General features: G+C 44.2%; 1 protein-coding gene across 3 annotated transcripts; it reads right to left on the reverse strand.

The window, feature by feature from the left end:
* Positions 1-242: 242 nt before the first annotated feature.
* On the reverse strand, positions 243-25658 carry TPH1 (tryptophan hydroxylase 1). 3 transcript variants are annotated; one of them, XM_056354441.1, is made up of 12 exons: positions 23128-25658; positions 22132-22326; positions 11125-11262; positions 9967-10150; positions 8428-8528; positions 7659-7726; positions 6000-6196; positions 5470-5605; positions 4831-4957; positions 3598-3693; positions 2951-3084; positions 243-2649 (listed from the first exon to the last, which is right to left on the reverse strand). In XM_056354441.1, the coding sequence occupies exons 2-12, from the start codon at positions 22210-22212 to the stop codon at positions 2475-2477; spliced, it is 1437 nt and encodes a 478-aa protein (XP_056210416.1). In that variant the 5' UTR covers positions 22213-22326; positions 23128-25658; the 3' UTR covers positions 243-2474. The 3 variants fall into 3 exon arrangements, with proteins under 3 accessions (XP_056210416.1, XP_056210417.1, XP_056210418.1); XM_056354442.1 differs by lacking the exons at positions 22132-22326; positions 23128-25658 and adding an exon at positions 14715-14818; XM_056354443.1 differs by lacking the exons at positions 22132-22326; positions 23128-25658 and adding an exon at positions 11990-12121.
* Between the last annotated feature and the right edge of the window lie 81 nt (positions 25659-25739).

A 25739-nucleotide genomic window follows, 5' to 3' on the forward strand; every position in this document is an offset into this window, starting at 1 on the left:
GCCTGGTCCTGCAGTGCCCGGTCCTGCTGGGCTGACAGCAGGGGGGCACCCCCCAGGGCCCAGGCCGGCCGAACTCCTCCTCAACTCACCCCTTTCGACAGGGGAAAAAAGGCAAAGCCTTTAAAAAATGAGGGGAAGACAAGCCACCCCTCAAACACACACATAATTCCACTCAGAACTGTAAGTCACATATGCGGAGTATCTGAACCGTAACATCAAACATACAAACCCTTGGTCAGAAGTGAGTGCTTCATGTTTATTGCTACAGTGCTGAAGTCAAGGGTTGGGGTTTTTTCTTCTAATAATTACCAAAAAGTCATTTATTTCATTGACATTTAAAGCCTCCGTAATAGTTTAAAATATTTAAGTTATTACTGTTCTACATAGCCAGAAGGTTTGGATGTGTGAAGCCAAGCATATGTGTTACTAATGCTGTGGAAATGATCTCCCTATTACTTCCAGCAGTTTACTTAAATCTTTTTGCTACACAAGTGCAAATAAAGATACAATTGCTGTTTTTCCAAAGTGTTCAAAATTAGGTGCTAATTTATCAAGTATAAGGTTTCCTACTTGAAACGCATACATAGTTGAGATAAAGGTTTGAAGTAACACAGATCTATGTGTTTTTCAACAACATAATAATCTCAACATTTATAAAAATGCAGCTGAATATTAACTGTTATCACAGAAGCAGACAAAATAGATCCTCCCTTACTATATGCGTGTGAGGTTTCTTCTTTAGAATGACAAAGCTCCTAAAATCTATTTTGAAGTGTAATGTAAGCCATAAATGTTGTAGACCATTATTTCTACATCTTACATGTTCTTTAAATAATAAAAAGGTTATAGTGGGTTAATAGTCACAGAAAAAAATATGTAGATTGACTTAAACAGTGAATACACTTGGAAAGATTGAGCCAGCGATTGCTTATGGAGTAGATGTGGCCTACTAGAAAGCATACAAAACTCAAACTGATTTTCAAGCACAAAAGGTTGATGAAAGTCCTTTCAAGCTCTCAAAATCCTGGGCTACTATTTCCAGTGTATTTAAGATTTCAATCGTTTTTTCCAGTGAGCTGCACAGCTACAAATTCCGGATTTCCCGATAAGCTCTGCCTATGAAGAATCAGTGCCTAGCATGCTATTAAACACATCACAGATCTTCCACTCAAGTGTCTCGTGTATCTTCTACGCATTTTGTGGGCAGGGGCAGCAGAAACAGCAGCTGGCACAGCTTTGTGCAGCTGTGCAAGATACTTGAAATCATGGAGCCCTGGAAACAGGGAAGTTTGCTACTAGGTGACACGGACAATTCAGCAGGATAGTGCTTCCCACCACTTGTAAAGTGCTCTTTGGAATTAGATATATTTTATGCTACAAGGTAGCTTGTTGCATTCACAGCCAGGGAATTCCTATGAAATGCTGGGACCTTCTAGTTATCTTTCGCTTGATAGGGAAGGAAGGTGTTCAGGCCTAGTAAAGAAGAAACAAAATACATCTTTGTGCAGGTCAATAAAGTGACTGAGCAATCAATAGGATGCTTACTCTTAGGAAAAGCAGACTAGACTATGAACTTTGGCTGTTACGTTAAACTTTGGTGTTCTTTTAGAACCAATGAAACTATTTCAAATATTAAATTGTAATTTGGAAGCGGTTTTAAGCTTTGTGCCAAATCAGTACCTGACAGCTTGCTATACTTTTTTGCTAAATTAATTCAATCAGGAAAAAGGCAAATGGTATTTCTGTAAAGAAAGATCTTCCCTTGGGGGCAATATCAAGGTCAAGAACAAAAAACCTGACACACTGAGCCAATAGTAAATCTTTTAAAATAAACAGGATTGGGATTTCATGCAACAGCTCTGTATCTCTGCCTTATACTAGAAGCATGCCAAATGGCACATGTGCAGTTCTTTGGGGGCAAGAATGACCCCTTTGAAAGCCCAGTTTGACCCCTCAATTTAATCATGGTGAGCCTGCAGCTATTTGTGTCCTGATGCCTGCATTGTAATCATTCAAGTTTTAAACTCAGTAGCACAGACTTAGAGGCACTGGTTACTATCGCTTCCACGCTATGAAGTCCGCAATGCTATAAAATTAGTAGCATAGACTACTAGAGTCAGAAACAGACATTTTCCTATGGCAAATTACTCCGTTATTGCCTCAGAAGCCATCTCCTGCAGCATCTGACCCCAGCCCTAATCCACTGACCACACTTTTGCTCCAGTCTAGCAATTTCTCTACTCCCCCACCAGCTTCTCAAAGGCAACTCCAGCCTTTTTTATCCAAGGGGCATGGAGGAATACGTTCTTTAAGGGACTTCACACAGAAACAAGATAAAGTTGTTATCCTTATGGGCCATTCACTCTTCCATTTATAAAGGAGAGAGTTCTGCACACAACACATTACATTCCTAGAAAGAAATCAGTAGGGAAAAGAAAAAAGTTGCCAAGTGCACCACACTGCTGACAGGGGCGTTAAACTTCCAGCTGCTTGCCCATCTTGCTGAGGGCATCGCTGACAATGTCCAGCTCGTGACGTAGCTCGTTCACCACGCTGGCGATGCTCTTTGTGTCTTTCAGGATCTGCACACTTTGAGTATATGGATTGTACTTCACACCAAATGGGCGCTTGATGGTTTTTGCAAACTCTCTGTTCAAGTTAAAACAAAAAAGAGAGGTAGTTATAAACCACAAATGCATCTTCTGCATGCAGTCAGCTTCAATAGCCACTTTTCTAAACTGATTACTTTCTTAAAAATAGTTGTAATTGTTATACGGTTCATCGTCTTTCCCACCCAGTACCTGGAAGACCAAGCGAATACAAATCTCGGCTTTGCAACCCCATGAAAGACAATTATAAAACTGTGATAAGAATAAAAGGGTTTGGTGCTGCTACAGAAAGATGCATGAAATCAAACCCGCTTTTATAAAACAGGGGGAAAAATCTGTACCTCATCTTTTCCTTTGCTTCTTCAAAACTTTCAGAAACAAAGTAAACCTCCTGGAAAGTTGTAATGAGGCATTCTTGCTTGCAGGTGACCTTCGGATCAAAAGGCTTGACTTTGGCACTGCCAGAGAGTGAGTGCTGGTAATATAATGTGTTATCATGTGTCAAAGGGACATCATCACCCAAAGAATCCACAAAGAAGATGGCATGAGGTAAAGTGAATAAAAAAAGATGAAGTGAAACCATATTTAGTGCATTGTTTCTTAAAATCTTTTATCTGCTGTTGAACAGTGGTTAAAACTTATTGAATGGAATAACTCTGAACGGTCATATTCTGCCAACCTGGGTGAAAAAAGGGATTCCTCAGGCACGAGGCTCATGTGTAAAGAAAAGCAGTATTTTCAGAATCTGGTTAAACCAGTAGAGCTTTATTCTGAAAATAGTTACTTGGAACCTAACGCTAAGAAATACCAACTATGTAATGATTCCTGCGAAAGACATGGGAGCTGCTCAGCATACACCCAAAAGGAACTGTCCAGTAATTATTGCCACAGTGAATTTAGAATTATACTTCATAAGAACCAGGGCAAAACAGTGACAATAACAATCGGGTACAAAGAAGAGAGGTAAATAAGCAGTAGATATTCTTACCGTGAGCTCACTAATCGAAGAGAGCAAGCCAGCCCCATAAACTCGTAGCTGTCCCTCTTGCTTGCACAAACCAAACTCTACAGTGAAGAAGTAGCACTGAAACACAGAAGGGAGTAAAATTATTCAGTCTTCAGCAAAGATGCTGTGGTGAACTAGACAGGGGCACTTTTGTCTGTAGGTAGTGTGAAATGGTTGCAAATATCAATCATCATGCAGTTATTCTCAGATACTTAAAGAGGAGGGAAGCCAGAATGGAAGGGTGAAGAACCACAGGATTGCATGTTTCTCACAAGAAACATTGATATTATAGATCACCCAGCTAGGTTAGAAGCTGAGAATGTCAGTAGCAACACCCAGATGTAAATCTGTTATAAGAATTACTGTCATGACATGACATGCTTCAGCTTAAAAGAAACACTAGATGAAGATGACCTCTGAGTGAAAACATCAGCCCACTACAGTTTGTCTCTCATTTGCTTAGTGGCTTGTAAAATTAAAGATGTTAAGTTTGATGGATTTCAGGATTTTGGCAGGTATATGGGGAGGAACGCTACTTTCATAGATGGCTTAGTGCTGCTCTCACTGCTGGTAGTAGAAATTTTACCACTAGCTACACCGGGGGTGCGTGTGTGTGTGTAAATTTAAAAAAAAAACAACAAGCAAACAAGTTCTTTCATAACTGGCATCAATTCTTTTTCATCTAAATTGAATTTTCATCTTAAACTATTTTTGCCAAAGCATCCAGAAACTGATATCCAGGAAATAAGATTAATTTATATTATGTGAATTTCTTGGCTGAAAAGTATCTAATGTGCTTACCACACATCTAGTGCTTACCACATTCAATGAAAGCACCATATCATTGCAATTCATTCTACGCATTAAAGAAATAAGATTACTTTTAAAATCATTGAATTGTATTCCCAAAAGGAGATCTTGTTTGGAAGGAATAGACCACAGAATTTCAATCTGGAAGAAGTGATCTACCACCAGAAGATAGATGCTTGACAGCCAAGTGAAGAAAAATACCAATCACATCAACCTTAAAATGTATTTTTATCCTAGCATGGAGAACGGTTATATGACCTGAAAGCCAAGGACCAGTGAAACACATGGATCTAGCAGCTGGTGTGGCTGATGTTGACATGAAGCTCCAGATTTATTCGATGGTGTAGGATTAGCCTAGCAAAGCATGAAGCTTTCAGTGGCATCACCAGGCACTCAAACACTCACTGTTGCCAATTTTTGGATAGCCTCATCTGATGCTCCAAGTGACGCAAGACCAATTTCCTGGGAGAACTGGGCAAAACTGGGTTCAGCCAAAAGAGGGACGTGGCCTAGGAGCTCATGGCATGTATCACTGGAAAAAGATACAAAACAAGAAATCTCATGATCTGTCTTTGTGGTAGAGTGAAAAAGAAGCACCACTGAACAGATACAATACCTTGCATTAAACTCTTTAATATACAAAAGGCAGAAGATTGTCAATCATGTTTAGCTGAAAGCAACTGAGCAGGTCATAACAATTCTACATAAGTACTTAAACTTAGATTTTCAAATGAAGCTGTCTAAAATTAAGATCTGAGCTCCACACTTATAATGCAATTGAATATCAGATTAACTCTGTGCACAATGACATCAGTAAGAGCTCTCCAGTAACATGCTGTACTTCAAAAATCCTGTGCTTATGAAGGCGGCACTTGAGCATGCTAAAACTTCGTTACATTCAGCGCAAAGGCTGAGTCTTCAACACCTTAAAAGTAAGTTATCTTACTGGTGTTCTTCAACAGGTTTTAAGTAGCTTGGCACTGGGCAGTGAGATTCAAAATTCCCTCTCTCTCGCAAATTCTACACCAAGATTAAATGACTCACGGCTCTGGCGTATAGAGAGGGTCCGAGCTGTGTCTAACATATTGAGTGCAGTGAAAAACTCTAAAGGCTAATCCTGCCAAGAAGTCTCTGGGTGACAGATATCCAGCAACGGGGCGAATGGTAAAACCTGTGCGCTCTGAAAAGAAATGGAGAAATTGTACGTCAGTGTAGAATTACACAACTTTATCACCTTTCCTGCTACAGCTGGGGTAAAAGCCACAGCACTACCTACCTCTGTGTCTGCGGACTTCCTATGATTCCCTGTCTAAAGCCAACACAGTACAGCTTTAAATATATAATTTAAATAATAAAAATGTCTTTACCCAATCCTAACGGTCTCTTTAAGCATTGCCCCTCAAATGTTGCTGTTTGGATATACTCAAAGCACAATACATTACAAACAGGGATGGCCAAAAGGCCAGAACCAATACAAGCAAAAGCGACCAAGGATGTTTTCTTGTGCCCACAAAATAGCAGCGTGGTTTGCAATGGACCTTATTCCTCTTTGTGTATGAAAATTAGCATGTTACCTTTCAGGAAGCGGGACACATCTTCCAGCTGGGGGATATTGTCTTCCCTGTACCCACAGTATTTGGTGAGCAAGGGTAAGTTTTTAAGGTACTCTCTGCAGGCATGAGTTGGGTAAAGCTTGTTAAGCTCTCGATATACAGTCCCCCAAGTCTCAATCTCCTCGTCGGTGAATTCAATCTTGGGAATTGGGTCACCACTACAAGGAGAAGAGGGAGAAAGGGCATTCCTTAATAAATGGTTAGTAACAGGTGACTCATTTACCTACTATTATTAAACACCTATACGGCTGTGAAACCTGGTCAGGGCACATCAGACACTGCCAAATACACAGTGAGATCTGGTCTATGCCCTGGCCAGCTTTCAGTCTAAGGGCCTGCTCTCTCTTCCACCTAAACCAACTGACAAAAATCTTTGCATTGACCTCACTGGAGCCTGAAATCTTTGGTTCTGTAAACAGTTTCTTTGAGAGTAACATGTAAAGTACCTGCATAACCTTTACAGCTTCAGGAGCTCAGAACACATCTTTTTTCCCTAGACTTCACTGTCTGCAATTACTTTCTACTACCTCTTTGATTTGTTTTAGAAAAAAAGAATTCCTTAAATTAACAACTCCTTTGTGTAGAAGCAGCTAAATATCCACATTCGGTACAAATCATAGTTCTATGCAGAGTAGACAAGCATCTGTCTGAACATATTAAGTGTAGTCCATCTCTCCTAGTCAGCCCTCAGGATCATATTAAAGTGGATTATAGCAAGGATGTGACCTAAAGTCCTCTGAAAGCAATGGGAGTGTTACACTGAGCTTCCACTGCCAGCCAGGCAACTAGCGTGGCAAATGCTTTCTTTCCCAAGGGAATCTCTGTTAGTAACCAGCTCTGTGCTGTGGTAACCAGTTGCATTGATACACCGTGCAATACAACTCTAGATACCCACCATTTCTAGGTAATTTCCAACTGAGGAACTCGGCATCAAAATTCAAGCAGGCAACAGCAACATGGAAGTCATATTTAGAAAGAATTTACAGCACTGGGCTATGAAACTCTTACTCCTTTAAGAGCTCCCTCCCCCAAGCAAGAAACTTGAAGAGCTTCTGTTCACAGAAAACTTCTTATCTATACATCACATGCACTAGTTTGAACCAGGAAAGAACACGGAAGTACTAACAGTTGCCCAGAGAGTTTACGCTCGGTGGTCAGCGGGTTTTGCCTCCCCTCCCTCTCCTTCGCAAAGACCAATCTGCCCTAGTCAAGCCAGTACGCCTTGGCACAGGCAGCTGTGCAGTATGCGTTGTCCACCCTCTTCCTCTGTCGCACCCGTTTCCAGAGAGGTGGGGAGGGACCACAGAGCACAAATGCCCCACGCTGCAGGAAGCCCACGCTGGCATCGCTGCCCATCTGAGGATCGGCGCTGCTGCAGATGCCGTAATGGCTGAGCAACCACAGCCGCAGACTGATCACAGGCCTACGGAGCTGTAAATGACCTAGATCTACCTTTTAATCTTGTCTTATATCTCTCTTTGGTTTACCCCCTTGGCTCTGATTCCCGAGCCAAGCATGTCTCAGTGCGATCCGAGCCCAGGGAAGGTAAGCTCCTGCCAGTCCACTCTGCTGTTATTTCAAGGCACCCAGAAGGCTTATTCCCGAAAAAGTCAAGCTTACTGTTTGTAGTTCATAGCCAGGTCTGCAAAATACTTTCTCCTCTTGCGATAGACATTGTCTTTGAAACCCTGGTGGGAGGAAGGAGAAAAAACAAAGTTAATGAGTTTTCAAGCTGTGGTAAATAATTTAAAACAAGACACCTGAAATTTCTTCAGTTGGGAAATACAAAAGTACGCTGTGTAAGAATGAAAGGACAGGGCAGGAACCTCATGGCTGTAGTCTGAAACATGTAATACCTGTGACTTAAACAAATATTCCAATTTGAAGTAAGAATCAGCGGGTTTATGTATGCAACTATACATTCAGTAGACAAGGATTCATTTAGTCATATCAATATTTATACAAACTTTGTTACTTGCTTGATTATTCTAAATTACAGAACAAATTACCCATTTGCACTGCCCAAGTACCAATTTGTTTGCTCCAATTATAGGAAGGAAGGAAGAAAGAAAGAGGAGGAACAAAGCCGGCCTTCAGAACAGCACTTCTTTTTTTTTTTTTTTTTTTTTTATTTGTATGCGACCACTCGTGGCCCAGACCTGGAGTCCTCGCACGAGTAATCCTTGCAGAAAGGTGTGGCAGCTGAATCCAGTAATGGCCTTCCCTGAACTAGGAAAAAGACGTGACACCCCCAAGAGAAGGTGCTTAGACCCACAGAGACACGGTTGAGAGGAAGGAGAGGGAGGAGGAAAAGCTGCAATTTTTTAAAGTAAGCTCCACAAAGTATGTTTTCATTAAGGATTGGGTGTACGGAGGAAAAAATACTTACTGGATGGTCAGCATCCAAATCAGACCCATACATCAGCACTCGGTTTGCACACTTATCCAAATCTGAGATCTTCTTTGGAAACCAGGGAACATTCTCCATGTCTAGGGAATGCATGGAATCCACAAAGTTATTAATAACGCCGAGCATGCTGAGGGAGGAAATGCTACTTTCAAGTATGGCTATGGTGGTTACAAGTGAAATCTATAAATTAGAAGGGCATGAATAAGACAAGGGAGTCCACTGCCTATCTGGCACCAGCCTACAGCTCACACTTCCTCCTCTGTCACTGCCACAGGCTGCCTACGGAGCACAGCCAGCTTCAAAGCATCTGGGGAGGAAACAGTTAATATGGGTTTTCTGTGGCCCTTAACTGTTCTTACTGTTAGGGTAGCATCTAGAGGCTCCCACTGAGGCGCTGCTGTGAATCCTCTAAGGCTCAAAGCGTGCAAAGGAGCAGGTAAGTGATCTGCCCGTGCTCCCAAAGGAGCAGGTAAGTGATCTGCCCGTGCTCCCAAAGGAGCAGGTAAGTGATCTGCCCATGTTCCCTGGGCAGAGCGGAAGCAGGTCTGAGTCCTCCCGTCCTGTTTTAATGACCACGGGAAATAAACGTTACTCTGCGGTCATGGACCTCAGAAGCACCCAGCTTTGCTGACAGTTTGTGAGGGAAGGTGGAGAAGGAGGCCCTGCAGCTTCAGAGAGATGCTTCATTGCAGTTTTGCTATTGACTATTTCTGGTTTTACTCTAGGAGAGTCTTTAGCCAAGCTCTTGGCAGAGCTGCAAATACACTGGGTTTCTGCCCTGATGTTCTCCAGTTTTCTTAAAACGGACAGGGCAGGTGTCTGTATTGACATTCCCCTTATTTAGGGCCACAGTAAGCCGTTTTTACCCAAGAACACCAGATCACTTGCCCCTAGTTGCCAGCCTGTGCCAAGCACAGTGGCTGAGAAATACCTGGGACCAATCTCCTGCTGCCCTGAACTTTATGGCTCTAACTAGAGGCAAAGGTAAACGGCATGTGAAGCATCCTAAAGTTAAAAAGCACCGCTTCCACACTAATGTAAGTAACTGGTTATGATGAAAACTGGTTTTAAAAGATTTAAATCAAGAGCTACATGGGGATAGTGCAGAATGCATCTCCTACTCTTACCAGTACCTGAACTGAACTGGGATCCAGCAGGTGTTACCACCTCTGTCCCCACACTGTACAGTCCCCAGCCAAGCCCTGCATCCAGACCTTGCTCGCACTGGCCTGCATGGGTGCAGGGATTCCCATCGACGCCACCTGTGCTGTACGGAGAAGGGACGGGAGCACAGACAACAGACAGGCAATCTGCACCCTGAAACAGCCTGTCTTCCCAGGTGACACCAGCCAACGCAGCCCTGCTCGTATCAACCAGCCTACACTCACAACAGGGAAGCACAAACCTGGCAGCTGCTGGCTGGAAACCCCTCACAAATGCAGATGTGGACACCATGAAAAGATCTCAAATCAACACATCGGGAAGTACATTTTCATCAGAAATGCCTTTTGTACTTACCATCTTGCTGGACATTGAAATGCTCTGTCGGGTTCATGGAGACAACGTTGACGTGGGATTTCAGGAGCTGGAACATCTCATTCAGTTGTTCCCTGTTACTGTCACAGTCCACAAAGATCTCAAATTCAGAATTTCGTCTCTTGGACTTCCGTGACTCAATGTGTACCAGATTTACATGCTTCTCCTGTTTTGCAAGAAGGAATGTTTTCAAACAGATTGCCTAAATCTAAAATCTGTTTTTCAAGGTAATATTCTACTGCCACGGACTACTTACCACCTTTGTGAAGCTATTTTAGTTCATTGGATCTCTTGATTATTGGAGGGGGAAGGGCATGGTTTGATTTTTAAAAGCCTCCCATTCAGAAGAAAATGAAAGACAACCTGTGTTCTTTCAATTTCCTTTACATTCAGGAAGCACAGAAAGACACAGTGAGATTTAAATTCATAGACCTTTTTCTTTCATCACTCCCATAGGAAGCTGGTTAGCAACTGGTCTGGGGAAATTCACCAAAATGCCAATCAAATCACCACGTAATTATCTCACAAGCAAGTGAGGGATTTAAAAGCAGTAGTTTTCAGGGCATAAATTGCACTTTTATGTTATTTGAAAAAATGATTTAATCATATGTCTTATATCAGGAACACAGAGAAAACGCCAGGTTAAGACACGCAGGGCCAGACGACAGAGCAGGGTGGCACTGCACGTGCCCTTTGTACAATGCCTGCCCAGTACTCGGAGGAGGGCAGGTGTGCAATTGCAATTCCTCGTCACCCTCAGTCTGGCTAGGCAGGGTGACACAGGCACTGGCCTCAGCCCAGTGCAGGTCAGCAGCCCAAGCACCTACCTGCCATCAGCAGGAGCTTCAGACACCTCTTACAGGCAGCAGAAACAATGAGGGCCAATGCCCTTTTCATGAGGGGAAAAGACAAAACTCTCTCAGTCTTTAGTCCGTGCAGATGATGCATTTTGTGAAGATTTCTAGCCAACCTGCATCTACTTACTGAAGCATAAATTTGCCTTCGTGGGTAATTTTGGGTGCAAAATGGGAGCCAGGTTAGGAATCACAACCTTAATAAATGGGTGTGATTAATTCTAGCGTGTTCCAAAACCACCCTTAAAACTTAAAAACACAGAGCTGCTGTAGCAATGATTATTACCTGAAAGAGTTTTAATGCTTTTACAAGTCCCCCTACTTCATTCTTCAAGGAAAAAATGATGGCTGTTCCTCCTCTTTCAGACGCGTGGTCTTCATTTTCTTTATTATCATCAATCATCATGTAGTTTGATTTATTTAACTAAATGCAAACAAATAACAAGGGGTGGTTATTTCAAATGGCTAGCAGTGCAAAAAGTGTAACACTTTACACCTCAGTTGGTCTTGGGGTAATACTGTGCTTTGATGGATCAAAAGGACAAAAGGAAAGGTGCCAATTAAATCATTACACAATAACAGGCACGGAGTTAGGCACACTTAGAATCTGTGAGAGCTGAGGATGAAATACCGAGATTTCTTTTTTTCAGTTGAATGATTTTATAGACATCTTTAGTCATTCTCTAGGATGCAGAAGATGTTTTTCAACGTATAGTTTACAATTAGCGTTGGTATTTCGGGGAGGGGGGGAGCTATAAGACGTTAGCAGAAATAGTAAGCTGAACAAAATACTTGTTAGCAAATTCAATGAACATTGGTAAAGGGAATAATCCAAAACCTGTTGGATATAGGTAGGAAAAGATGGATCAGGATTTAGTAGATCAGAACTGAAAAATTACGGTCTTCCTCTCACTACATCTCTGTAAAAGCAGTGCTTTACAGTTAAAGGAGACAAAACCTAAGGCATTAAAATGTTACGCTGACCACAATCTCTTGACTATAGAAACAGTCCCACCCTGATGAACCACAACCAAGCTATTCCATCTGTCAGGTCCCCCAGTTCACATGCCAAACCCTTATCATAATCACCCAAATCACACACTAAAAAAAATGTCAAACATCACACAATGCAGAACTAGGTGGGTTTGTACCTTTTACTAGTGATCACACTCCTGTGTTGAAATCACTGGATATCACAGACCATATTCTTAGTTACATGTAGCCAGGCCATAAAGAAAGAGAACATCAAAACTACTTAGAATGTGGAAGACGCAAAGTGAAGAAAAAATACAAGGCTTAGAAGCAGAGGCTGCGTCTCTCATGTCTTCAAACCTTGCAAAAAGGAACAAAAAAGGTGAAGTTTCTGAAGGAGCCAGTGAGAAACAGGAGAGGAACAACAAAGGCATGTTACTGCTGTTTGCAATGCCTTTTTGATCTGACACAGCTTTTAAAGATACAATCATTTGGTGATATTTTTGAGAATGGAAAGAGCAAAAATAAAAATGCACTCAAAATGCAGCAGTTCCATTGATTCCCTTCCACAGTCTCTCCAGTTTCCACCTCTTTAAAATGGATTATGCTGAACAGCTAAGTATTCCTATCTATAATAGATTCATTTAAAAATAAAAAACCAGATTTTACCTATCTTTTATCAAACCTTCTTTCAGGTTAAGAAGGTAATCTGCCTAACAAAATAGTGAAATTGGTTTCATTTGAAATTGAGTGGTTTACAGCAAAGCCAATATTTGATGCTGCCCTAAGAAAGGTTTCAAGAAGGTTACTAGACGTGAGCTCTTTGGGGTGCTGAGGTGGCACCCCACGGAAGAGGTCTTGCTCCAAACCCACTGATGCCACTGGAAAGAGCTGGATTTCTGACTGGATTCCCACCTCTAATGAGTTGTCACTACATGATGAGCCTGGACAACAGTGTCAGTCCATCACACTGTTTCTCATCCAGCAAAGGCACTGATGTCCGTCAGCTTGAGTCCAGACATCAAATTCCCAGCTAAAAGTGGGTGATGGGGCCCAATCCAGGCTCCGCTGAGCAGCCTGCAGGTTTCACAGCTCGCTTCAGAGTGTCACATCAGGATCACAAGGGCTAGGAACAGGCACTGGCCAAGGGTGCTCCAAGCAGAAAAGAAAAATCTAATAACTCCACAATTACGTATAGGTTATTGGTCATTTTCTTGAGTGCAGAGATTGCCATTTGTGTAAGCCAGATCCTATTCAGATGCCACTGCTGTAGAAGAAGCTGGATGCAGAGAAGTCCCCGTTACAAGCAGAGTTAGATGGTGTTCTCTGAAGGCAAAAACTGTTGGGCTGTTTGATATATGTGGCTTTTATGCAGCACGTTGGCTTAATTCCACATTCAGGATCATTGACTTAAGATCAGCTTATGAGATTTGGCATACTTGCATGCGATATTATAAGGTGCACAGCTAGGACAAACGGAATGCGTTGAAGACTCATGTTCTTATTTTTTATTTTGCTAGTTCAGCTAACATTGTGGTGACAACGCATCGGGTGCCTACATTCATAAAAGTAACATGGCAGAGACCAGCGAAGAAAATACAACAAAATGCAGTATGTTCTTACATTAAGTTCTAAAAAAGACCTGTAACTTAAGAATTTGAAAAAGTTGCAGAAGACTAATTCAGATGCCTACAATGCCAAGCGAACACCACTTATATCTTTAACCCTAAACCAAAGTTAATCTTTCACTTTCAATTAAAAAATGGACTGAAGGCAGGTCTGCAAAAACACAGCATTAATTTTGGTGCAAGACAAAAGAGTGATGCAAAATCAATCCCCCTCCTTCAACAGTTGCACCTTCACTTTTGTTTTATTCTGTATCAGGAACTCAGCTCTCATCAAATCTGATTAGATTTGTCCTTTGCACAGTAAGACATTTGAGGTGGGTTTTTTGGGGGGAGTGTGCATATTAATATTCTATTGATGCTTGTTATTAATGATGCAAATCATTACTCAAGTCTTCATGAAAATACACAAATACAAGGACAGTCTAACACACTTCTGGAGATATCTAGGTGTCTCCTGGTTGAAGATCGCTCCCTTTGGAGCCTGTAGCCATCACCTCCTCCTTCTCCCCCTCCCCACAGAACATTCCCTGTCAGACAGATATTTGAGGGTGCATATTTTGTGCTTTAATTCTTTATATGAATGGATAGCACAGATGTAAAATTATCCAAAGATACTCAGCTAAAGGAAATTACATTTAGGGAGCTGTAAATGGAAGACTGAAAACAATCTTTTAACAAAAAGTGTTTGATGCAGATTAACTGTACTTGATAAAAAGTCCCTACAGGCATTTTATATCCTACTCCCTCTTCAAGTAGCCGCTTACTTTCTTTTGACACACTCAGTAGGAAAGGATGGGGACACGATCTTACGAGTGTCCCAGGCTAGGTGCGGCATTTCCAGCCGCACCGAGGGTCCCCCTCGCCTCGCTCCTCGGGCACCAGCCCCGAACCTGCGCTGCGGAGCTCATTTACCGTCCGAAGATGTGAGGGACACGCCAAGCCCATCTTTTTTTTGTGACACTTCACCCCGGGACAGCCAGCGTTCGTGTTCTCACCGGCAATGTCACCGGCTGCACGAAGGGCGCAGCGCCGGTGCCCGCAGCCCCCCGCGCCGGCCCTGCCCGACCCCGGGGCACCCCAGGACACCCCCCGCGCCCCCCCCGCGGGGCTGCACCGCAGGGGCTCCCGTGCCGCCGTCACTTCACCCGCTCGCCTTCCACTTCGAATCGCTTCTTTATCCCGCCGCCGTGCGCAGGCAGCGCGGTCCCCTCAGCCCGGCGCCACCGCTCCGCAAGCCCCCGGGGCCACGCACCCCCCATCCCGCCGAGCCCCTCACCTGGCCGGCCGCCTCCGGCGGGGCCCCCCGCCGCGCCGCGGGCTGCATGGCCGTGCCGCCGGTGCGTGGCCGGGCCCGCCGCCTTATGAAGGGGCCGGAGCCGCCCCCAGCCGTGGGGGGGAAGGCGCGGGGAGGAGCGGGGCCGAAGCGGCGCCCGGGCGGCTGGGGGGCGCCCCGCAGTCACGGGGTGGGGGGGTGAAGGACACGGGTTGCCCCGGAGGGGGTGGCGTAAGCCACGGGGAGCGGGCGCTGCCCCGGGCCGCCGCGCAGGGAAACGGGGCTCGCAATCCCCGCACGGCCGCACGGTAAACCCTGCGCGTACAGCAAGAATCGCTACGTTTCAGCTGTCGGGACACTATCAGTCTTCATCTCTTACACACAGCGTCATTCACCTTCTGTGCAGAGCCAGACCCACGTTCCATTTTAGAAGCTGTCATGCTTTTTAGACCCCAATACGCCCCGTCCTCAGCATCCCGTCTCAGGGCACGCTCGGCAGCAGCGTTAAGGGGATGTGTGGCACACAGCAGGAGAGGCAAAGCGTTCCCCAGGAACCTATTCCCTGGGAGGCTTTAGGGGTCTGCGAGAGGAATCAGGGAATGCGAGGAGAGATTGATTATTTTGTGGGGGGGACGGGGCTGTCCGAAAACACACATTCTGGGTTTTCATTTTGTTCCTAACAAACTGACCTTTCAAAGAAATGCTCAAAACCAGCGACCAGTTTTACCCTAATGTATTCAAAGCGTCTTAAAATTTCTCCAGTATTTTTCCCTTCAGTGCCTAAAATACTGGAACTTTGATTCCAGCTGGATCTCTCAGACACTGGTGTAACGCAAATGATAAATTACACTGATGAAGCCAATACGCCGGCGAACGTGCAGCTGAGGCAGACGCCGTCATGCTTGCACTGGCATCGCCCATGATAGCAGTGTCTTCCATCTTCCTAGAAGACACTGAACTTCAAACAATCCTGTTTCCCAGAGACCCGAGGGTGACTGGCTCTGCCCGTCACACACAGCACGGGATTGCGAGACCATGGCTGTCAAGTGTTAAGAAAAGCCTGTTTGTTCCAGTTTGCTAATGACATATATTTCGTGAGCAGATGCTTCAATTTTTCCCTCCGTGAAGAAAACACAGTATCTGTTCACCATATGTCTTAGGCTCTACAACAGACATTTCACTTCCTTCTTGCAGAATAGATCTCCCCATCAGAGCTGACTCAAAAAGCAAACAATTCATAGGATCTTTACCCAGAATCTTAAGCATATGAGAGCCTGATGTTAATAAAGAACCTGTAAACACAGGCACAGTAAGATATTTATGACAGAATATGACTAAGCTATCAGTATTCCCCAGCTCAAATGCAGCAATAATAAGAACTAACATGTCGTTCTGCATATAATTATGTTTTTTAATTACTCCCTAGGTAGCCCTCCAGAAGCTCACCCATTGCAGGTAAGCGTCTTTTATTTGGAAATCTGGGCTCAGGCTGGGTTTCCAGTACTCCCTGATAGCAACCAGAGTGAAATTCCTGTGCTTTCTTTTCTGTTAAAGTGTTGTGCTCATCCTGGATAAAATTTGAAAGAAAACTCAAGATACAACTCCCACTCACACTTCCTCAGGTGTCAGAAAACTGCTGAGTTCAGGTTACTTTAGTTGTGAATGAAGGATTTGGGGGGTTTTATCTTCTTGGGTTTTTTTTTTTACTTTTACTCAGACCTATCTTGCCCTCTCCTTCAAAGGCTATAAGCTTTCACAAGATACAGTCAGAAAAGGAGTTTCTTCTTGGTGTCTACATATAGATTATTCTAGTGTTAAAGGACATGGACGTCCTCCCCTACAGCCCAGACCTGTAAAGATGATCAAAGAAGAGTTAGTCACTCAAACGCTTGTGAAAACCTGCTTTGGAGCCTCTCTCCCCAGGAGACAACAGAAGCAGTGGTTTGGTAAGCACCCATGGGTACCTCAAGGCACGAAGCACAGGGAAGGGCACAGGACGGTCCAAGGGGACACAAGACGGTGAAGCTGAGCTCAGTAGAAGCACACGAGCTTCATGGCACACAGGAGCCATGGAAGGGGTACAAACTGAGCTGCCAGCTATGCCAGAGGCACTTCCCGCCTCCGAGGCCCCAGTCTGACAAACAGGAGTGCTCCTGCCTCCCATCCTACCCCTGTCACTTCCAATTTGAGCAGGAGCTTTCCGGGACACTGTCATCCCCCTCCTCATACCTGACACTTCAGAGCCTGTAGCCAGCTTGGCCTACAGCTGCTAATACAACGCAAGCAGTACGGTAACAGCCAAGGAAATTTAACCTAATATGAAATTAGTTACATAAAGAGCTAAGAGGAGCGGCCCAGAATTTTGGGGAGCAGATTAAAGCCAATTCACTGGTTTAGTAAGAAGTGCTTGTTCACCACAGCCAATGCCCTGTAGTCTGAAAAAGCAGAACCACAAAGCATGAACTGACTGGATTACAGCCTGTTTTCACTGGGTGCTCGCTGGAGCCTGCTCTGCTCCCCTTCACGCAGGGTTTCCAGCTCCTGTGAATCTGCAGATGGTTTTACAGGAGAACTGTTTAAAAAGTTTCATCCAAAAGCTGAATCTTGACAGTTTTTGGGTTGCAGGGTTTAAGAAAACCATCACTCTGTCACGAGCACAACTGCTGCTTTGGGTTCTCACAGATGGTGGGACACTTCTATCTTGTCCCAAAAGCTGGCTGCATATCTTACCATTTAAGAACAGTGGTTTGGGGCCCTCACCACAGAAAATCGCAATATGACACAGCAAAACTACGAGCAGTCAGCTATGGATTGCAACGCAAATGGGCCAGCACCGTTCACAGGTGCTGCTCCGCTCCTTCTGGGAAAGGACGCAAAGGCTGACCCAGAAAATGTCTGAATTGTCACAGAGCTGGTCTGCCAGAGCACTCAGGCAGAGGCCAAAAGTTTCCAGTGGGACATCAGGAGGCCACATAGACTTTGAGGTGAGAAGGAGCTGTGAAGAACAACCTGGGGCATCAACACCATAGGGAAACAGGCCTCTCCTTATCTCATGAGAGATGAGGCAATACAGTGACTTTTTTATTATTATTTAAAGCCCACGGGAGATTTCTCACGTACAGCCTGTCATACAGACAGAGCCCTCCAGACAGATTATCAGCACCTGAGGATTGAGTACAGGTCTGACCCTGCTCCAAAGTGGGTCAAGCTGCCCGTGCGTTTTGCAAAACATCGCTTTGCCACGTGCAGCTGCCACGAAACCTGTTGCACCGGCACAGAGCAATTGTGATAGCACTCACCATGAAGGCTGCAAGAGCTGACTTTCAGTTACGTTACTCCCTCCTAATTCCTCGTTAAATGAATCCTCTTCTCAGCAGCCTCCAGATGCAATTAAGAGGGTAGTGTCAGACTGAGAAGTCCCGTGTTTTCTGGGCCCTTTGCTGGAGTAGCTCCAGGAACATAAAGTGTCTCCAGAGGAGGCCACAACTCTATTCCTGCCTCCCAGCTGCTAACTCAGAGGTGACTCTTCTTCTCTAGTTTTTTTGGGGGTTCTGTTTTATTCTTCAAAGCAGGAACTTGACAGCAGAGTATGCAACCAGACACTTGTGGGCACATATTTGTAGATAAAGCTCTGGAATTTTTTAGGCTGAAAAGGATTAAAAACAGTCAAACTTCTAGATCTACCCCTCCCTAGAGAGCCACACAGTAAAGGGACTCACTTTTTGCTGTCTGTGAAACAGAACAACATAAACCTTCCACCCTATATCTCCTCTTCCTCGCAACTCTGGGAAATCTTGCTCTCCACAGGTCATAGGGGTAAAGTATGTAGGGACTCAACTAACTTGGCACATCTTTCCAGACACAGCACGAGTCTTATATCCACCAACACTTTGAGGAAGCTGCTCTGCCAAAAACAAACAAACAAACAAACAAAAACCCAAACCAACCCCCAAAAAACCAGAAAAAAGAAAAATCAGTGTAGTACAGGGGCTCCCAAGTGCTTCCTGCACTGCATGAGAGACAGCGTCTGAGAGTGATTTTGTTCAACTGGTGACAACTGATGAGGCAAGAACATGGAAAGGCAGGTTAGGAATGACCTGCAGGGCCATAGTCTTCTGCTGAAAGATAAGATTAACTATCTGAACACAGCAAGACCGAAGGAGAGAATCTGTCAACCCTGAAGTCTTCTCAATCCCATCAAGGTCATCAGTGTGAATTACCCCTTCTCCCCATGTGGGAGGAGAAAGTGCTCTAATCTCCAATGAGGTGATTTCACAACATCGCTTCTGGGTTGTAAACCTCCTCGCAGTCCCTTGGACTTCATCTGGCCCAGCCATCTGCCTTTCCAACCAGGAGCAACTGCCTGAGGCAACGCGGCCACTTAAAGCTTTTGTCAGAAAAAGGTATGAGGCGTTAAATCCCTAAACAAAACAGCTTTAATACGACTTAATACTAAATCTGCTCTAATGGTAATTACCTTCTCCAGAATAGACCACTGCAAATTCTAATCACAGCCCTCTGCCTTTCTGTTAATTAATTGCTGCAGACAAGTTATGCCTTTAAGAATTGCATGGCACTTAGGCAAGCACTATGGAAGCTGCAGACAAGAGCGAAGATGAACATCATACAGCCCTCTGAACAGCTCGTTTTCCAGTACACGTTTTACAGATCTTCCCTGTATTCTGCTTCCATCATATGGGTGCCTTCATATACTGTTGCCTGAAAAGCTGCTAGTCTGAAACTCTCATTTTCATCTCCTGATTTTTAAGATTTATACAGCATTGATTGTAACACCACCAAAGCAGCAGCATTTGCTTCCATTCCCTTTTTAATCTTCATTCTCTCAACCCTTGACTACTCTCAAAGGAGATATCCTATCATTGTGGTTTAGGTCATTTACTTAAACGCTGGGAGTTAAACAGCTCCAAATCCAAAAGCTTTTCAAATTTTCTGAAAATGTACAGATCTCAAATCCATGACTTTCAACAAAGGAGTTCTTCCGTTTGCTCCCTTCTCCTGTGAACTACCATTCTTCCAGCAAACACTTCCCAGGGCTATTCACCCCACCTTTCACCAGCGTGAGGCCACAACAGTGTCATGCTCTGTACCCAGAGCAACTGCGGAGAAACACCTAGAAGTCTCGGTGCAATACCTCAGCTACTAGGAAGAAGACCACATCCCCACGAGGGCGGTTTCACAATCAGTTAACTCCCCACATTTCTGAATAGTTGCTGAATTACGAAGTATTTGATTCACAAGCAGTTAATAACCAACAGAAGGGGAATTTAAATTACGCTATTTTTGAAAACATTTACAAATATCTTTTTCCAATGAGAAGTGCAAGAACCAATCAGGCAAATTACCCACTCCATGATTCAGCCAGCTGAAGTATCAATAGCCTTCAAAAGCACGCTTATTTTGAAAAGCCAGAGATGCTGTGTAAATCTGCTGTAGCACATCCAGCCAACAACCATTCACTGCTCGTATATTTGCTTTGGATTGTTTAAAGAAATAATATTAGCCCTTTCACCTGAGGCAGGTAATATTTTTGTTTTCATAAAAGCTAGATAAAATCATGAGTGACATGCTGCTCAGAGCAAACAAGGTGTACTTCTTCCTAGCAACACTTTTGCAAGCTTTTTACGAAAGGTTAGTGAAGATGCTGCAGAGGCAAGGGAGAAATCATCCTCTGATGTGTTTTCACAACACAACAAATTTATTATCAGCTGCATTTCAAGCGAAACTGCTGTCTGACTGGGAACCAAAGTCCTGAAAGAGCTCTTTGCTCCAGCTACTCTGGAATTAGTGGGTACAGAAGTGTCAACTGCAACTTTTTTTTGTCTTACATGCCCAGCGTTGGCCAAGTCACCTCAAGTTAAAGCTGCAGGAAGCCACAGAGCTCTGGTCCTGCACCAATCAGCAAAATTTCCTTGTGTTACTGCAGTAATCGGGACTTAGTCCAGCAACAAGTATCAGCCAGGGTGGGGAAAGCCAAGCAGAAAGCTTGACAAACTACCCACTGCCTGGAAACACAGTGCAGCTTAGAGAGGACAAGGAAATACTGCACTTCCATTAGCACAGCCTGAGTCTCACAAACACCGTTCTGCTCGGGCTTGTGCACCACTCCTGCCCTCCTGGCAGGATGGTCGAACGCTTACCCAGATGGTAAAGCAGAAGGTCACACATCCACCTCCCTCCTGCTGCAGGATCCTGCAGCCCTGCTCACGGCTGCGTGTACGAAGATGACGGCGGGGCGGGTGGGCAGCGGGGCTGCGGCCCAGCAAGGGGAGGCAGGGCTGCCCAGGGGTGGCACCCGGGCACAGCCAGCACATCTCCGGACAAGTCCCCAGTGGTAGGCAGGTCTGAGGTCAAGCTGGGAAGTCAAGTCATCAAGCCGGGCTGAGTGAGGGACATGAGCAGGCACAGCGTACCCGCCGCGTAGCTCAGGCAGGGGTGAAGGGCAGGCTGACAGCTGACGTTTTGACAGCAGCCTGAGCTGAGGTTACACAGCTGCACAGCACCGCTCCGGGCCATCGGCCCCACAGCCCGGGCAAGGGGAGAGAGGCTGAGAAGCTGCTTGGTGCTGAGGGCTCTGGCACCAAAGCTGCCCTTGCTGTCAGCTGCAGGGAGCTCAGAGTACAGGGCGCAAAATGCTTAACTTGAACATGAAAGGCAAAGCATTCAAAAAGAGAACAGTGTCTGAGAGCCACAGGCAACCTCAGCCACCAGCACTGAAAACAGCCGCTCTCGGCATTCAGAGTAACATGGGATCCCAAAACCAGGGATTACTTCTGACCAGACCCCGATACTTCTGCATCCCTTAAGCAGAAAGTGCGTAGAAGTGGACTCCATTAACTGAGGAACCACTCTGTTAGTACTATTTCTATTGCATTATCATTTCTATTTAAAAACCTCAAGAATTATCCAGTTCTTTCACATCATAGGCAAACACAAAGCAAAATAGTCAAATGCATAAATAAGCTTGCCAATAGAAGTGACTCTTTGTTAACTTCAGCCTGTTGCCCTAATTAGTCTAACAGCAGCATATTTTGTATTCAAAGTGAGGTGGAACAAGCTAAACAAAGGAGAAAGCTTTGTACTTGCTAATGATATGAGTAAGTGCAGCTCAGAAAGCGATTCAGCCGACTTTGATCCACTCAGAAAAGAGAACAAGAGCTTTTCAGGCAGAGCCTTACACAAGCGTGCGCCAGGAACCAGCCTCTACCATATTCACATACATCTAGGGAGTGTATGACACTAGATTTGATGAACATAAGAAGCCAAAAGACTACATTCAATGTATTTCACACACGGGAAAACAGCAAGGCCAAGGGAAATCAAGAGCTGACTCTAGAAGTCCAACCAACCACAGAAGACACTGGGTCTGCCTGTTACAGCAGGGGTTTTCTACCTGTTTTACCTCCACACTGGAGACGATCAGTCTTTCCGAAACGGAGGATGTGGCCAGTTTTTCGTTCCTAGTCAATCTGTTACATCCCATAGTGTTTCAAAGTGAAATGAGCTTGGAGGACCGTTCTCAGCTTGAAGACTTCAGACACACTGACACACCGCCCCATCTGCTGAAATCCTGGTGCTCACATGGCAAAACAGGCTGCTGAGGGTGTTACAGATTTGTTATTAGTTAGAATCAATTAACCACATTTGATTTTATAGAAACACATTTGATTTTATAGAATTTATAGAGTTATTCTAATAGGAATATAGAGTTATAAGAAATATTTTAATGAAATTTGTATTTGTACAGCAACAGCTGCTATGAAATCCTCTGTACAGCCCAGTACCAAGGCCGGAGGAATTGGTCAAAATCACCTAGTAGGAATGTTTAGAACTTAGATAACAGACTTAAGATTCAAGATGATTGTTTATATGTAACCTAGGAGAATGTACTAAAATGTCAAAATGTAGAATTAATGGGAACTGGGGAGAGTCAAGTGAAGCAACTTGTAGTCACCTGCCAAGAAACAGTTACCTTAAGTAAAAGGTAATTCCGGCAGGGGGAGATTGCGACCACCGACTCATGTACCACCTACCCAAATAATACCCCAGACCCATTTCCAGACCTTTCTAACCTTTACTGCGCAGAATTGGATATGGGAGGAGAGCACGTTAATGATTTTTGGGAAATACTATGTTTATGCATGAATATTTAATGAATATGTATGGATGATTTCTATATAAGGTATATGACTTTGAAACTTGGTGTGCATTGACAGTGAGAGGACTCACTCACGCACCCGGCCATTAATAAAAAAGTGTCTGCTTATCTGCATCACATTGGTGTTGATAAGTTCTTTATCCTGAGATTTCGGTAACGAGGGCAGCTTCTGGTCCAGGAGCTAACACTGACCACTGGTCAGCATGAACAAATGAACAAAGTAAATTAAATCATAGTTACTTTCCGCTGTAAGGATGAAAACCAGCAAGCAATGTCAATCCATCAATTCACAGTAGGGACTTTAAACACGCCAGCAATTGCAGAACATTCAGCCTCAGAGCTGTAAAAGACATCATCATTTCCAAGACTGGCAAAAGCTGTTCATCTCGCTGTGTTCTCATGACAGACATGTTTTCCCCCCTCTGAGTTTCTTTTATCTTATTAGATTTTAGCTCCCATTATAGTTAGGACAATTTTGCAATGGAGCAAAATTAATTAGTTTGCATCAAAGAAAGGCTCCTTGAAATGTAACGCTAATGAGTTTCATCTGCCTGATTAGAGGGCTTTGCTTTTAGTAACTCTTGGTACCAAATTTTGTTTCAGAGAAATACAACATTATAAGAATATTCAAGGCTAAAAGCATTAGCTAAACAGTAACCAGGATAATGGATAAAAGATTAAGGCGGCAAACTGTGAGCAGATGTGTAACTGAATATTGACAAAAGGATGCGAGCCGAGGCCAGAACAGGTTAAGGAAGATGTAAGGAAGACGCATTTGTGCAAGCAGAGCTTGGTACAGTTCACACCAGTGTACGTAGTGAACTAACCTTCCATCTACTCACGGCGCTTTTAGGAATTAAATGGAAAAGTACTAGGGATGGGAAAAGACAGTACTAATTTTTAGAAAGAAAAGATGAAAAAAAGTTCATTCTGGATTAGTCAAACTAATTTTTAATATCTGGCAAACTACCTCGGCAAAATATTTGCTTATTTTAAAACCTGTTTTTAGGCAAGAACAGATTGTGTTTGATCAACTTTGTTTTCAATTGATGGGAGAATTGCTCCAGAGGACAAAGGGGATTAAATAGATTCGGTATTTCCTGCTTTTATTAAGCTTTTTCACCCCACCCACTTTTTCTTACCTTGTTAGTACAAGCAGTCAAGAATTCTAGAATGAATTTCCTGATAGGCAGGTGCAAATTCACCTGAAAAAGCACTTGGTAAAAGTAGTTATCAGGGATTTGCTGGTAAATAGGGCATAGCCCTCCATAACCGACATCTGCATAGACACACGCTGTATCATTGGCAAATGACAAAACATGACATAAATGCATGTAGTAGAATAAAAGGGAATTGCCTTTCCTGTGATTACCTCTCCCTCTATAAACCTCTCCAGCACATTCTCAAGACTAGCAAAGAAGATGCAGTGTTAGGAGAGGGCAGGCGTAAACTGCAGTCAAGGGAAGCTCCACTGGAGAGGAGGAAGAGGCCACGTTTGGACAATGATGGGCTTTTAACACAACATGCTCCACCTGTGCCCTGACAAAGAAACTGCTTTCAGTTTGTGACCGTGCTCTCGAAAACGCGCAGGCAGACGGTTGAGCAGTACAACTGAACAGGCAGTCCCTTCTGGCTGGCAGAAAACACTTAATCCAGCTCTGCTGCTGAATCACACGGCAAGGCAGCAAAGGGGTTACGCAGCTTAAGGCGGTTCAATACAGAAAGCCTTTGGATAAGCTGAGAACTGAATTCAAACCTCTTTTATCTCTTCCCTCTGTTTTGATAAGGTTTCAACTCGAACATTACTTCTTGTCAAAATTATCTTGACCTGCAACAGGCAACACTGAAACCTCAACGTTTTTATCCTTTTGCCAACCTAACACAGGAATTTAAATTAAAAAAAACCCAAACCAAACATTTAAAACCCCTCTTCCTCTGATGCTATGCACATACTGCACCTGTGCATAATCTCTCTCCTGCTAGCCTTCTGCAACAGGTCAACAACAACAGACTGCACCTGTTATTTATAAGCTTTTTGTTATCTCTCGGAAGAAACAAAAGGGCCCAGAGGATGTGTGGGAAGGAAAAAGCTTTGTTTAATTTAATTAAGTTTACTTCTTTCAAGCCTGAGTAAACTCGGGGATCAGCAGAACAACTAGTTAATTAAATCATGACAGCAGTTGCTCTACCCTGTGAGGGCACCCACATCATGCTGTGCTGCGTTCAGCAAGTGCTTCCAAAAAAGCACGCTCAGCCTTTACACCATGGACCAAAACTAAGCCTACCACACAGAGGGTACTGCAGGATTAAGAGCTCTTCTAATGCAGAAGATGGCAGCTGTGGAGCAGAGCTGTGATTATTTTCAACACTTCCACCTCGAGGGTTGGCTCTAGATCCATTCATGAAAGTTAGTGACAACACTGCAATGAACAATTGAATCTAATCCCCAAGTTCATCACTGAGAGCACTGGTCAAGAGGGAAGCGAGCTGGGTGGGCTCCAAGATGCGCTCACACAGATGCTGATGCTGCCCCAATGCAGTGCTGGACACTGTCCTTACCCACCTACTCCAGCATCCAGAAAGGCTGGAGGAGCAGAAAGGCTACAAGAAGTTTGCGTCTTGGGGCTACACGCAGCCGCTTTTGCTGGGTTTGTCCCACAAACACATGCCCAGTGCAGGAATCAGCCTGGGCAACCCCAAACTTGCTCCAGAATAACTCCACGCCGGTATCTTCTGCATCTATCTCCCACCTCCTTTTAGGAGTTGTCAGAACCTCTCCAAGAGGAGGAAAAGGACAAATCTTCTCTTTGTTTGGGCTTCGGACTTTGCCACATGAACAGCTCACACTGCAC

Source organism: Falco biarmicus, chromosome 10, assembly GCF_023638135.1.
Source record: "Falco biarmicus isolate bFalBia1 chromosome 10, bFalBia1.pri, whole genome shotgun sequence".
NCBI lineage: Eukaryota > Metazoa > Chordata > Aves > Falconiformes > Falconidae > Falco > Falco biarmicus.

Coding starts and splice junctions, on each gene's coding strand:
- TPH1 (XM_056354441.1), bottom strand. CDS start 22,212: ATGGGATGTAACAGATTGACTAGGAACGAAAAACTGGCCACATCCTCC. Junction 5,606..5,999: donor TGTGTCCCGCTTCCTGAAAG/GTAACATGCTAA, acceptor ATTTCTTTTCAG/AGCGCACAGGTTTTACCATT. Junction 2,650..2,950: donor GAAGCAAAGGAAAAGATGAG/GTACAGATTTTT, acceptor TAACTTGAACAG/AGAGTTTGCAAAAACCATCA.